At 38.6% G+C, this 15324-nt stretch overlaps 1 protein-coding gene and 1 long non-coding RNA gene across 2 annotated transcripts in view; one reads left to right on the top strand and one right to left on the bottom strand.

Moving 5' to 3' along the window:
- The window catches only part of LOC128737853 (serine/threonine-protein phosphatase alpha-2 isoform), a 236713-nt gene extending 226787 nt beyond the window's left edge, over positions 1-9926 (bottom strand). The window contains exons 1-2 of the mRNA XM_053832587.1: positions 9633-9926; positions 9400-9531 (exon numbers count right to left, since the gene is read on the bottom strand). Coding sequence (XP_053688562.1) covers positions 9400-9531; positions 9633-9687 — 187 coding nt within the window. The 5' untranslated portion in view covers positions 9688-9926. The remainder of the gene's footprint in view (positions 1-9399; positions 9532-9632) is intronic.
- Positions 9927-11861: 1935 nt separating this feature from the next.
- LOC128738020 (uncharacterized) lies at positions 11862-12721 on the top strand. The gene is made up of 3 exons (XR_008412066.1): positions 11862-12019; positions 12080-12347; positions 12468-12721. It is a non-coding gene; the product is annotated as an uncharacterized LOC128738020 (long non-coding RNA).
- Positions 12722-15324: the final 2603 nt, after the last annotated feature.

Here is a 15324-nt window from a genome sequence, read left to right as displayed (position 1 = left end):
TTTGTTTCAATGAACACATCAGTGCGACTACTTCCAAAGCTTTTGCCATGCTTGGATTCATCCGCCGTAACGCTCGTGAATTCCGTGATGTGTACGCACTGAAGACTCTCTATTGCTCCCTCGTTCGAAATGTGCTAGAATACGCTGTTCAAATCTGGGCACCTTTCCATGCAACTCACATCGCTCGCATTGAAAGAGTGCAGCGTTGTTTCGTTCGTTTCGCATTACGACGACTGCCATGGAACGAACCGCAAAGGTTACCGCCGTATGAGCAGAGATCCCTATTGATAAGACTGGAGCTTTTGAACCAACGACGCATATACCTTCAAAGAATGTTTGCTTTTGACGTGCTGTGCAATAGGATTGATTGCCCCGACCTATTACGACTAGCGAACTTTTTCGTCCCAGCCCGACGATCCCGTCAACGTTCGTTAATACATATTGTGAGGCACAGAACAGTTTTTGGACAAAACCATCCGATGTACAAATGTTTTAGCTTGTTAAATAATTTAGAAGTGTTCGATTTTCACGTAAGCAGATATCATTTTAAAACTAGCATAAGATACTTAGCATAGATCAGTCTGTACAGTATTTTACTGAAGACGTAGTAAATAAATAAAATAAAAAATAAAAAAATAAAAAGTAAATATACGCTGTATTAGTTATGCGATGAGTAATTTATGAAGAATGAAGAAATCGTTGCATTGCCAGAACCAGTCCAGGCTACTGTCGAATTACTGTACCGGAAAAATTGCAAACTATACGACTCTAGAGCTGCTCTCGGAACACCTCTGAGGTATCGCACAACTGCTGTTCGATTTACTGTATTGGTATAATTTCAGAGAAAGTTCATTCAGTTCGTGATTTAAAAACAAATGACTTTGTAATATTCTTCAAGACATCAAGGATGTCTTGCTAGCAAAATTCTGTAAGGTAAGGTTCCGAGGACACTGAATGAAAATTCTCTGCCTCCGCAAATTTTTTCATTAGGATGTATTCATTAACATTTGTTCTCGTTTAAGAGATGACACGATAAATTCTCTCCGCGTTCTAAAACTTAATTTTTTCAATGAACTAGTCGATTAGTTATGCCTAAAGAAATTGAGTATCATTGATTATGGAAAGATCTTCTTCAAATCATAAAATTTTTAAATGTAGTTTTCGATTGCTAACTTTTACCGGTTTTCATCAATATCGAAAAACCGGTATTCGAAATAGCCCCCAGTATTGGCATCTCTTTACGGGAGTACAAGTGTTCTTTTATTTTAATGTTTTTGTGACGTTTTCTTTCCCCCATCCAAGACCTCCCATTCGTCCTGATTTTTTATGTTACCAAACGTTACTATAGATCCGTAAACGTCGATTTCCACAATCGACATTTTTGCCGAACGTACAGCTGTTGATATTTCAGCAAAATTTTGCCGAATTCGGTACTTATTTTTAAGTATGTACTCCAAGCTGGAAAGGGCTGTTCAGAAGTCCTGTAAACGCGACAAAAGGGCCAGGGTCAACTAACTAGTTGAAGAGCGTCACTACCAGCAGACATATCCACTTATTGTAGAAATTTTTTGCTACCTTAGTGGCTACCAATGCGAGGATGTCGCCAAGGGCAGAGCTGGCTAATTATTGATCGACCGTCCGACCGACCGAGACAAGCCTAACTGTTCAACTAAACATTTAAACAACTCTTCCGAGTCTCAAAATCCGCAGACTAGAAAAATCAGCAGGGCGTGATGCCCACAGTACGTCGCATCGACCATGTCAACCCGGAGGGGCCGTCGTTAATTGAAATTGTATATATGAAGTCTTGTAAATCACCAGGAATAGTTCAGCCGAGATGCTGAAAGCTTGCCCAGTATCGTCATCGCAAATGTTGCATCAGCTCTTCAGCAATATCTGAGAAACTGCAACATTTCCGGTGGATTGGATCCTTCTGTGAGCCTTAAAAGGGTTGCTACAGAAGTGAGACAGGGTTACATACCTTCATCGCTACTGTTCCTCGTCGTTATGGATAAAATTTTAATTGGCATTGATACCAAACCTAACCGAGGATTACCCTGAAACTTTTTGACAATGGAGTAATTAAATGACCTCGAGCTGGCCGACGACATTCTCTTGCTCTCCCAATGGCAATATAATATGCAGAGAAATTTAGAAGGACTCTGCTACAATTCCAGGTCTTTGCGGCCATAGTCAACGTCGCAAAGACCAAGTCAGTGGGAGTGAACAATAATAATTCCTCCAATTTCACAGTAGAGGTTGAGGAGGTGGAAGATTTTGGTAGCCAGACAACCCCAGACAAAGGTACTAAGACCGATATAAACACACAAATCAGGATGACTAGCGATTTTTTGGATCTTACCTTGGAATGTTTGGTGCTCAAATCAGATAACTTTACCGACTCAAACACGGATTTTCAATTCTGACAAGAAATCCGGTCTATTGCCTGCGAGACGTAGTGTGTATCTATCAGCGGAGACAGCTGCAGGTCTTCATTAATCCTTGCCTGAATACATTATTCGGGCTTGGTGATCTAACACTCGATCGTCGATATCACCAGCACCAGATAGAAACAGAGATATGGGAACGTAGGTAGGGGTGGATCTGACATATTTTGAGAAGAGAATTGAACGAAATCTGCAGGAAACCTGGACTCAAATGTAATCCACAGGGAAAGCAGAAGAGGCAAACCTAGAGGCTAATGGTGGGGTACGCCGTCAACGTCAGTCAATTGATTTAGACTATTGATGCAAACCTCTCCTGGCGACAGGTGAAAGTCAGGGCATATGACCGTCGACAGTTGAGAAAGCAGACTTTTTGGTTTTGTCGAACCAACGAAAATGGCCACACAAGTAATTAAGCAATCAGCAAGCATCTAATTTTTTTCCTGGTTTTGGGTAAAAAATCCTGGTTTTTTCCCGGTTTGTCCTGGTGAAAAAAAATTCCTGGTCTTTTCCTGGTTTTCCTGGTTGAGTTGCCACCCTGAGATTATGTTGCAACTGCAACGGCAGTGGAGAAACGACCAGCGAATTATCCATCCCGATTAGCATTGTCTCGACAGACGCATCGGTGGAGTGACGAGCGACACGGAGCAAACCAAGTTTGGACAGAAACATTACGAGGGCGGCCGTGAGTGGATACATGTTATATTGGTCGCTATCCTTGGATCGGTTCGCGTTTCGATAGGCGAAGTGGAAGTGCAGTGGCGAACTCAACGGAGTAGTGCTGAGCCCAACAAGAAACCCTGCGAGGGTGGCCGTGAGGAGATGGAAGTCATGATGGTCGCCATCTCTGGATCGGTACCCGTCTCGACAGGTGCAAGGAAAGTGGACGGTGAAGGAGCAGGAGTAGCATCAAGAATGGCAGAACCCTGAGAGGGTGGCTGTGAAGGAGTGGACGTTATGACAGTCGCCATCTCCGGATCGGTTCACGTCTCGACAGGTGTACGGAGCAGTTTACAAAGACAGCCTCCCCTCCGAAGTAATACTTAACGGTAGTTCCGGGGGGATTAAAGTCAGACGCCCGTGAGGTTTTTAGTGGGTTATAGTCCCACTCTGTGCCACATACATCATTAGTGTACCTGGCATACAGCGTTTCCTCACGTAAAAAAAACACACACACCTCATCTCTCCCTTTCTTCACACAAATTTTCCATTCTTCAACTACAGTAAAAGCAACAACAGAAAAGTCCTACTAGATAGATACAAGCATAATTCCATAAAAAATTGCTTCATTGAACTAATAACTAATAACTAATAATTTCACTCATTACCGCTAATTAACAATACTTTTGGCCTACTTTTTGGCTCAACTACTTCTACGTGCGCTGGGGGATAAGATGAGTGGAACTTTTCATCTGCTTGATGACTGATGGCAATTCGGAAATGTATTAACGATCGCGGAACTCCAGATTAAATTTTGTCGGAAGCCATGAATTGGAGAAAATAAAGCGAAATAATAATGAAGCAGCAGAAACATTTACGAATCCCACTGTAAAGTGTGCTTTATTTCCACACGGACGGGGAATCCATTATGCATTCGGTAAAACAAACAGCACAGACGTTAGATGACGGATGAAATTTTTCTCACGTCGCTATCCGAGGCAAAGGATATGATTAATTCGCACCCATCGGTATAAGATTCTGTTCCTGTTTGCAGCACGAGGTGGGGCAGTTAGAGCCAAGTCTGTCCAGGGCTGAGATAAGGTGGTTGTGATAAAGATAAAAGAATCCTTGCGGATAACACTAGCGCCATAATGCGTTGGTGATTATGGATTAATGAGGAGGAAGAAGAGTGACAGAACTTGGCTCGTTATAATTGTGTACTTGGTGAATATAGAATAAGATGGCTTGTACTTATCTTGTTTTCTCCTTCCTTTGTTTGTTTACTCGTCTTGTTCGTCGTCGATCTTACTTAAGCCCAAAGTCGGCTCCACGCCGTCCTCTCCATCGTTGTCACCAGTGCAGTCATCTGTGGCTGATCTCTTGCCTCCCCTCACAACAACATTGTTGCCGTGAGAAGAAGCGATAGAGATCAGGCAGAGAAAGAAAAGAAAAGAAGAAATTTTTAGTCCACATGTTGATCGCAATTTTCGAGTTAGTAATATCACGAGAATTCTATGTCTTTCCATCACCTATGCTACTACCGACTAACTACTCGCTAGGATGGACGCTACTCATCTCCCAAATACCCATGTCATCACGATTGACCCAGCGCTGTTCAACAACCTATGCTCATCAAAAGCCACAGCCGCTTCTTTATCTACCATCTTTGCAGTATTGTAGCTGTTGGCGTAAATTTTCGAATATTTTGTGCGGAATATTATTCAAGAGCAATATTATAGCTCAGAACTATCGAAAAACTACTTGAACTTCCGAAAAATAGAGCAGATGCGATATAATGGGGACTGGTACTCGCTCGTATTATTCCCGGGAGCATTAATTGTATATTTGTAGCGGTAGTCAACCGATTTGTCGGTATGCTCTTCAGACCGTGGTCAATTGAAATGATTCTGGTGGATGGATGAGGTGGATCAAGTAGAACTTCACTTGGAGATATGTATATATGCCGTGTTAAGTCTTAAGTGCAAGCTGTCACTGAAGCAAGACTTAATAAGATGTTAACGACGTTGATAATTCTGTGAGGATGGTATTGAATCGAAAAAAATCCTCATACCATGGCCATATATTATGTACTATGACCATATTTTAGGAAGTGGGGATGATGGTATATTGAGGACAGCCCTTCGCTATCGCTTGAATCAGCCAGAGAATCGAATACCTGTTCTTACTTGAAGAGCTATACTCTAAAAAGATTTAGTTAGAAATGGAATTCCAGTTGAAGTCTGCCAGGATTGGGCAATGGACAGAACAAAATATATATCGAGACTATAAAGCTTTTCCAGAGATCCACTAAGTCCGACCGCGACGACAGCAGTAAGAATGGAGAGGAGCAGGCCGCCGGTGAGTTGCCACCGTTCGACTTGATGCACTCTCCGACAGAGGTTCATCAGCATTAGGAGGGCCCTTGGGAGACAAACAGCGTCATTCATGATCATTTTATGTTGTTAGTTGAATACCGTTAACGCGGTTAGTCACAAGACATGCAAATCATTCGGATAAAGAAGGGAAATAAGAAAATAATAATTATAATTAATTACATCCAAAACAATACAATAGAGGTGACAGTAACAGCAACGATAGCAATATTAGTAATAATAGTAATAACATAGGAAACTGACACAGGAAACACAGCTACTGACTATAACTTCCTGCCCATTAAGGGGAAACCGAAAGTGGCTCAAAGATGGCTGGGTAAATGGCTACCATTCGAAGCATGTATTGTTTTGCGCCTTAAAAATGCATCTGTATTGGCAGAGCACGCTTTCGCCACGTAATCAGTGCTTCCAGCGCTGTTATTATTTCCTAAAACTTGTAATTGAATTTATCGATCTGCTATGTATCAATAAACGCTCAGCAAAACATAATTGCTACTGGAAAATAAATTTAACTGGTCATATCGATCATTACGTGTTCATAAAAGCGACCAATGTATAATTTGGAATTAGTTAATAGATATTTGGTTGCGCACATATTTCGTTGAACTAGCGATTTCCGAAAAAGCAGCAACACAGTATCAAACTTTCGTCACATCAATGAGCTTAGAGTGAAATAAACAAACAAAACGCAAATGCAGGAATCAAAAACGCAATCCGATGCGAGCGGATCCTAGTGATCCTACGCATTATTCAGTTGCTGCTGTTAATTTTGATTGAATCGGAATGCCTTGATAAAGAAAACAACCCCTTTTTCGAGATGTTTGTAGTCAGTGCGGTTGGCTGCGAATCAGCTGTTTATGTTTGCAAGCTCCGCTATTTGACATATATTACCAATACTAATGCAATATTCAAATAAACGTTTAGGTTTTTAACGAACACATGAGATGTACAGTACAGTGTTTGTCGCACTAACACAATAACGTTAGCCACTTTCGGTTCCGCCTTAATAATTGTAGTTTGGCAGCATAGGTATAAGAAGAATTTCCGACTCATCATAGAACACTCAAACATATATTCATTCGTACCTATACACCCATGTACACCTATACACCCATGTATACACATGTATACATGTACGTGTGTGTATATTTTTCAGTGCTGTGCTGTCTATAATCGCATAACAGCCACAAATTCTATGGCAATCTCATAGAAAATGTCTCGATTACGCAAATAAAGACATCACATCATTTTTGAACACTCGTTCGTTCTAACTAGCGAAAAATTTTAATTTTCATGAGTAAGTCAAAATCTCATGAATGGTGGGTAGGATTTGGTTTCAGTTTTCTAGAGAAAATTCTGTGCATACCAGCAATTACAGATTAAATTGAGATTTTTTAAATAACTTTCCACACATCGTAGTTACGAAAAAACTAACACATATAGCGCTTTGCTATTAGACATTTGCAATTACGCCCAGGGTGCAGTTCGTCTTGCAGGTGGAGGAGATGTCTGGCACGTACAAGTTTTCGTTAACGGGGGCGCATATTCGTTTGCCTCAGAATGACAGGACTGTCAATACCTCTAAGGCTGTGAACCATTTCGCGAAATTTTTAACTTTTTGGTTAAAATTTGACAGTTCGATGGTTATTTCTCCTTGAGTGGTTAAAATCAGTTCAGAATGTGAACCATTTCATATTTGACGGATTGATAGTTTTTTTTTGCTCAATGAGAGCATATAAAAAGCAAAGTCATGGGCTTAAACCGTCATTAGACATTACCCTTCTTTATCGACAGACTCCGCAGCCGGCTGTTTTAGAGTACAGGAAAATTACGAGGCCAGTGTAACGATCCTACTGACTCTATCAAGCAAGCACCGTCTAACCGAGATTCGAACATGCGACGACTGGCTTGTTAGACCAGCATCGTACCTCGAAGCTAAGTAGGCGGTAAGTAAGAGAGCATATAAGGTGAGGATGAAAATATTGTTTTTTCTGTCCGAGTTAAAATCGGAGGAATTTTTGATGTTCATTTGCTTTTTTTGATAGATAAAATTCATCTCATTTCAATCCGGGTTGTTTGAACAAATTTGTAATGCGATAAGCATCCATACCAATGTAAAACAAATCTATCGAAAAATCAGCGAAACTTGTCGAAGCTCTCTTCCTCACCTGTGCATATCTCATTGACTCTCAGAACTTGGTTAAAACTAACCATGCTCCCGAGCAGGGTTATTTTCGGAAAACCATCGAACTGTCAAATTTTAACCAAAAAGTTAAAAATTTCGCGAAATGGTTCACAGCCTAAGTAATATTTTGGCAACGAACGTTGGCCGTTGGCACGTAAATTCCCGATTTAGAGCAACTTTTTATAAATTTCCGACTTTTCCCCGCATTTCCCGAATCCGTGGCCACCCTGACAGTTTTATTCTAGGTACACACTTCAATTTTAGCATGTTGATATAGAAATTACAAATTCCTTTTGAGCAGACAAATAAGTTGCAATTGCTCAAGAAATTTGGAACAAACTGCAAGCGTTACTAAGAACGGTAAACAAAACTCCACTATTATAGGAATATTTTTCTCTATTAAAGGAACATTACCACTATTATAGGAGAACATACTGATGTCAGGAAAAGCAATATTTTAGATATACCTATCAATCAACAAAATGGTATAATTTTGGTATGTGTTTAAAGACAACATAATGGCGCACCTTATTATCATATAGTTCAATTGGAAACTTATAAATTGAGCATTTAACTTGTCTTTAAATACTATCCACCGACATAATCCCACTATTACTGGAGCATCTACCCTGTATTGATGAATTTCGACTCTCGATTAATCAACCTATTTCGTTTGGTTTCGTTGGTATATTGAATCACCCTACTAAACAGCAAATTTGGTCGGTTTTACCAACGAATCAGTACTCTGCACTGTTAAACTCCCATAAGCGTCGTCAGCTTACGCGAACCTAGTAAATAGGGAGAAAAAGTAGGAGGGATTTTGTATCAGGCAGTTTTCCTTATACCAATGCTTTTGATTGTCAAGGCATACGAAAACAGCGTTGAAGATCCTTTTTAACTTAACATTAAATTTTCTTGGATGCTTGTGTGCTTTTAAATTCTGTCTAGCCATGAATGGCAAATAATAACTGTTACAGAAGTTTACTCAGAATTGATCTTCATGTTAATGAAACTGTAATATTCCGGCAAAAATATCTGCAAAAATGCACTTCTTTTCAGCCTTAGGTATATGATATTCAGCCTTTTGCAGCTTTCAGCTTTTCGAAATTTTAACCCTTTGCAGGAGTGCCAAAATGTATTCACTTTCAACCCTGGTTGGATAAATAAATTTACCATAGTATATATCTAGAGATAACCGAGATTTACAATTCATTAAATTTGGAGGCAATACGATGTTAGCCGAGACAACTAGCAGTTCATAAAAATTAAAATTGTAGGTTATGAATGAATGTAATTTTAAATCTCTTCAATGGCGAGAAGACAAACACAAATTTATTGACTCAATACACAGAAAATAAAACAAAATAAAATCTATGGGCATCAATCTCTTAACTTTCGTTACTCGCGCCAATTTTGATTTATAGGCATGCTAAAACCTAACAGAATTCACTCGAATAGTAATGCCACTTGATGAAAAACTTAAGAAACTTTTACCACCGTTTGAAAGGTCTTGGTCTGCGGATCAATTTGCTCAAAACAGTAATTTTCTTCATTGCTGGAATCCCGAGATAAATTTAACGGTTCACAGGCATTGTACAAAATACAACAGCGCGAGTAACGGAAGGTTAAGATTTTATGCAGTCTTAGTTTGCTCTATATTTACGTCTCTAAAGTTTTTGTATTTTTGCTTAGTGTAAATAATTACTTATACACTTACCACAAATTTTCAACGGCGCCTCCAATTCTAATAAAATTGGCTGTGAAAGAAAAATTTCCCGAGATTTTAGGCATAAGCCACGAATTTCGTTTTCAGAAAGTTGAACATTTTTTCCTGGTCTTGCGCCTCGTACTGAAAAAAAAGAACAAGCTTGTAGAGTTGTTTAAAGCACTTTAAATGAAAGTAAAAAAGTAGCGTTTATTAAAACAAAAAATAATTAATGTCCTTTTTACCTTCCAATAACATAGCAATCAAATGATCTATGTTTAAAGCATCAGGGTCCGACATTTTGAATAAATTCACTTATTTCTTCGATTGTTGATTAAACCGCTTCGTTTCAAATAATATTTTGAACAAAGATTTATTGCTTGTTGTTCAGAAGCAGATGCTCAATTATATGTAATAGAAAACTCAGAATATAAATATGACCGTCGCAATTAGAAAGCGGGTGAGAAATTTTTACACAACAGGAACTTCGAGTAACAGTACCAACCAGTACGGAAGGGCGATACTCAACTCATCATATTGGCGTTGACGGGGTTGACGTAGAAATACTCAGAGGTGAGAGATACGCGGAAGCAGCCATTTTGGGAGTCAATCGAGCAGTGAGAATAGATCATTACACGGGAGCTCCTAACCACACTTTTTTGACAGCACTTGGTGGTTTGTTTACGTGGTGTTAAATTTTGAATTGAGTTTTCTATCTTTGTCCGGCAGATAATGATAGAAATTTATAGTTTTTATTGAAGAGAAAGTGCCTTACATGCATTTTACAGAAATTGATGCAGTAATCCCACAGAGAACAGACATCCATTCAGGAACAAATTTTTTGGGAATTCTTGGATAAAATTTCAAATTAAAATCACCATCAAATATGCTAGCGTCACCACCACTATAGTTTCCCAACTAAATGATTCTTTTGATTTGCACACTGACAACCTTTGGCTCCTCTGGCGCTAGTATATATGGACTATATGCGTTATGCTAGCGGCAGAAGCTAGCTGTTGTGAGTTTAGTGTAGAATTTCATGCGCCTTTAGCGACACCATCACTATAGTTTCCCAACTCATTTGACATAAAAAAAAAGCAAAGCCATGGGTTTATACCGTCTTTAGACATTACCCTTCTTTATCGACAGACTTCGCAGCCGGCTGTTAGAGTACAGGAAAATTACGGGGCCAGTGCAACAATCCTACTGACTCTAACTAGCAAGCACCGCCTAGCCGAGATTCGAACATACGACGACTTGCTTGTTAGACCAGCATCGTACCTCGAAACTAATTTGACATAAGTTTTATCCAAGTGGGGACCTTTTGCTTGGATGTCTGTTCTCTGTGGTAATCCTTCACAAAATTTCAAATCGAAACTGCTGGATGTGACAAAAACATGTAAACAAACCACCAAGTGGTGTCATTTGACGGCAAAATGACGTCATCGCAAAATGATCTATACACGCTTAAAAAATTTGACCCACTTTCACGAAAAGTGGAACAGCTCAAAACATGCGTATATTTTACACACTATTTTGAGTAACTCTTACTCCTTTTATGAGTTCCACCGTAGAAGCTCATTAATGAGCAATACTTACTCAAAAATGAGTGCCATTTCACCCAAAACTGAGTAGTACTTACACAAATTACGAGTAAATTTAACTCAGTTATGAGGTCGACCTAAACTACTCAGAATTTAGAAATTGCCATTACTCAAATTTTTGGGCTGTTCCACTTTTTGTCATAGTGAGTCGGTTTTTACTCATTTTTGAGTTGAAAGTCACTCATTTCTGAGTTAATCTTATTCATTCGCGGGTTAAATTTTTTAAGCGTGTAGATCATTTTGCGATGACGTCATTTTGCCGTCAAATGACACCACTTGGTGGTTTGTTTACATGTTTTTGTCACATCCAGCAGTTTCGATTTGAAATTTTGTGAAGGATTACTGCATCAATTTCTGTAAAATGCATGTAAGGCACTTTCTCTTCAATAAAAACTATAAATTTCTATCATTATCTGCCGGACAAAGATAGAAAAGTGAATTCAAAATTTAACACCACGTAAACAAACCACCAAGTGCTGTCAAAAAAGTGTGGTTAGGAGCTCCCGTGTAATGATCTATTAACAAAAACATCCCATCAAGAAGACTGGCAACTCTGCTAAAAGTCGAGCAACAGTAACAGCAATGCTATCTGCCGAGTTAAAGTTGAACTTTCACATACTAGTGTGTGTATATTACAATATGGATGTACACAAACACGTATGCAATGCATTGCCATGCTCGCATACATATTTTCCCACCAATACATGTACACACAGCTTCAACTTTTGTCGGGCGGTTTGCGCTGTTCCTTCTGTTGCTCGTCTTTTGCATGGGCGCGACGAAGAAATGCCAGTCTTCTTGATGGAATGTTTTTGCTATTAATCAACCGACTTCGTCGGATCGCGTTGGATGATTGTCTCCGTCACCCGACGCATTGGTATATTTAATCTGTTACCGTCGGGTAACGATTAAATCAGATGATGATCGGTTTACTCTGTACAGAATGATGTTTTGACAGCTAAGTCTGATTGATTTTTGAACAAGGCCAGTTTACTTCTAATTCACTTGTTCTTTATTTGAATAGCTAGGTAAGTATCCTTTACATAAAAAGACAGCTGTATTGAATTTGTAACTTATCGCTATTTTAGTTGCAATTTCGCACTGAAAATTATCGTGCGACTATTTTTTCCTATCGGATTGTGGAGCCACACAACAGAGATAGAGGTTAGGTCCAGTAACAAGCTGCTCTTGACTCGGTTTATATCTTCCTTAAAGGAACTCCGTCCGGATCTGCGTCGCCGTCAATGAGGCATGGAATCGAAAAGGTCCTGCGACAAGTTCATCTCCTTTGTCACGATGCGAACGGATTGGTTCTGCGGAGGAAATTGATCGATTGGGTTCATGAAGGATGAGCAGGTTAGTGAAATTAAACTATAGGAGTCAATATAAGTGTTCGTATATGTTCCGCAGAAGAGAGAAATTTCTTCAATAAACAGCTTTTTTCGATTCCAATCAATTACCTTCTGATCGTTACAGGTTGTCATCGCGCCGACGTCGCTCGTGCTATTTCAAGCAGTCTTCTTCGTTCAACTCGGTCTTGGGCCGCTGATCGCCAATCCTCAGAAGTCGAAAGTCGCTTTTAAAATGGTCGAGCGATACCGCACAGTGGGCATCTCTGTTCCTGAGGCAGGAGGAGTTGTTGAAGAGGGCCACTTTCAGGGCATTATTAGGAGCATTTTTATTAGAATTAGGTTTGGTTCTATAGACTTCAATATAATGCTCAAATTGATCCACCTATTTTGTCTGTATTGATAAATTTTATGTCCCGAATAATCGACCTATTTCGTATGGTTCCGTAGGTTACAAAATATTCTCCATCGATTAATCCACCTATTTCGTATGATTTACGTATTTCGTCATCTGATTCCTCCACCGATTTGATCGGCTTTGGTAGGCAAGTTAACTACATACACCAATTAATCCACCTATTTCGTCGGTATATTGATAAATTTTATCTCCCGATTAATCAACCTATTTCGTTTGGTTCCATCAGACACCTTTATTTCGTCACCCGACTAAACAGCCAATTTAGTCGGTTTTTGTCGATCGATTAAACATACCGACGAATCGGTAGATCGCCCTGTTAAACTCCCATAAGCGTCGTTGCAACAATCGGCCGATTCGTCATGTTACATTCGCTATAGACCAAATCATCATACCGTCAATTGACAGATACTGGCGCCCTTGTTTACATTTGAGAAAACTTTCCTTTCCGTTTATAGCGAATGTAGCGTGTTTTTTAACATTTTACAGGCATAATGGCTTTTAGATTTAGTCCTACACTCAAAATATATTTCACGTTGAAGTTACCTGAAAAGTTATGTGAATATTTTCCATCTGTCTTTTCACGTAAATGCTACATGATAGTCATTTAAGTCAGCCATTACGTAGATCAACGTCAAATCCAGTGAAGAGTATGGGTTGATCTAATACATTTCAGTGGATTTTCACGTAATATTCATCTGCTGGAAATATACTATTCAAATGAAAAACGTATAAATGCCATATGTGATTATCACCCCATCGACATCTCTATCGAACTGCAGTAAACGTCAGCGACATCATGTCCGGGGCTCAAAATTTTGACAAGCGATTTGAGCCCGTTGTCAAATAAAAGTCAACCTTGTTTTGTTTACGTCGTACATAGTTTGTTGTTTCGCTCAGTTCGCTTTTTAGATTTATATTAAATATAATCTTAAATTAAATTAAATAACCTAAATTTCAGATTTATCAGCACAAAGCGGTAAATATATTTTTGTTACAGATTAGAGTTTACTACAGTGCCCCGTTAACTTTCTAGTGAAATAAATTCAGCTTCCAACAAGAATATTTTTGAACGCACCGCTAGTTTAAATTTTTCCGATTCGTTCGGGTGAAGAAATTGAAGTCACCTGCTGGATTCCGGTCGAATCGTCCAGTTCACAATGAAGGAATCCGCGGCAGGAAAATCTTCCGAAAATGAATATGCCGAAAAGGGCGTCGAAGACGCACGGTGCCGGATAAGCGCACGGACGACGATAACCAAGGCAAAAAGGATTAACGCTGTTGAAAAGTAATTATTGATGATTGAGACACTAACTTGATCATCGGATTATGAATTTCACGTAGAGAAAATGTTTTGCCTTTCTACTATATAAATATATAGTATAAAGGTATAGAAATCACTTGGAAAACCGGAAATGGAAAGAAGGTCCTGCGGGCCGAATGTTATATACCATTCGACTCAGTTTCGAAAACTGAGCATTTTCTGTGTGTGTGTATGTATGTGTGTGTGTGTGTGTGTGTGTGTGTGTGTGTATGTGTGTGTGTGTGTATGTGACGCTTTTAATCTCACTCACTTTTCTCGGAGATGGCTGGACCGATTTTAATGTTCTTAGTGTCAAATGAAAGGTCTAGGTGTCCCATTGGTTGCTATTGAATTTCATACTGATCGGATTTTTAGTTCAAAAGTTATGTATAAAAATACGAAAAATATGGGACTTCATTATCTCATAGGTCTCTTAACCGATTTGAACAAAATTGATTGCATATGAAAGAGGAGTCTTGCAAACCCTTAACTTCCAAATTTCATGACGATTGGACTTGTAGTTTGAAAGTTACATAAAGAAATGTGAAAAAATAGTATTTAAAACATATTTATGTAACATATAAGCATTAATTTAATGAAAAACATCACACATTTTATAATTATTTGAAAATTACTGCTGAGATCTATCAAACGAAACCGAGTTATTTAAAATCGGTCGCTTCATTCAAAAGTTATTCAAACTTTAACACTTAAGCACCGTATATTAAACCGTTAAAACGTGTGAAATCAAATGTTGATTGTATTTAATGTATGAGATGTGTGTGATGTATGTGTGTATGTATGTATGTATGTATGTATGTATGTATGTATGTATGTATGTATGTATGTATGTATGTATGTATGTATGTATGTATGTATGTATGTATGTATGTATGTATGTATGTATGTATGTATGTATGTATGTATGTATGTATGTATGTATGTATGTATGTATGTATGTATGAATGTATGTATGTATGTATGTATGTATGTATGTATGTATGTATGTTTGTATGTATTTATGTATGTATGTATGTATGTATGTATGTATGTATGTATGTATGTGATGACAATTTGCAATTTTAAAATTTGCAATGAAATTCAAGAAAAGTGAGAAACATGTCAATTGTCTGAAGTTTTTGAAGCCTCTTAGTGGAATACGAACTCTGAAATTAAAGAAAAGAAAAAACTTTTACCGACTAAATTCCACTATTTAATATTTATTCGCGACAGATACGTATACGCTTTGAAATAAGACACTGATGA

This window comes from Sabethes cyaneus, chromosome 2 (genome assembly GCF_943734655.1).
Source record: "Sabethes cyaneus chromosome 2, idSabCyanKW18_F2, whole genome shotgun sequence".
Taxonomy (NCBI): Eukaryota; Metazoa; Arthropoda; class Insecta; order Diptera; family Culicidae; genus Sabethes; species Sabethes cyaneus.
Note: the sequence above shows the minus strand (reverse complement) of the source record. Positions and strands in the feature narration are given on the sequence as shown.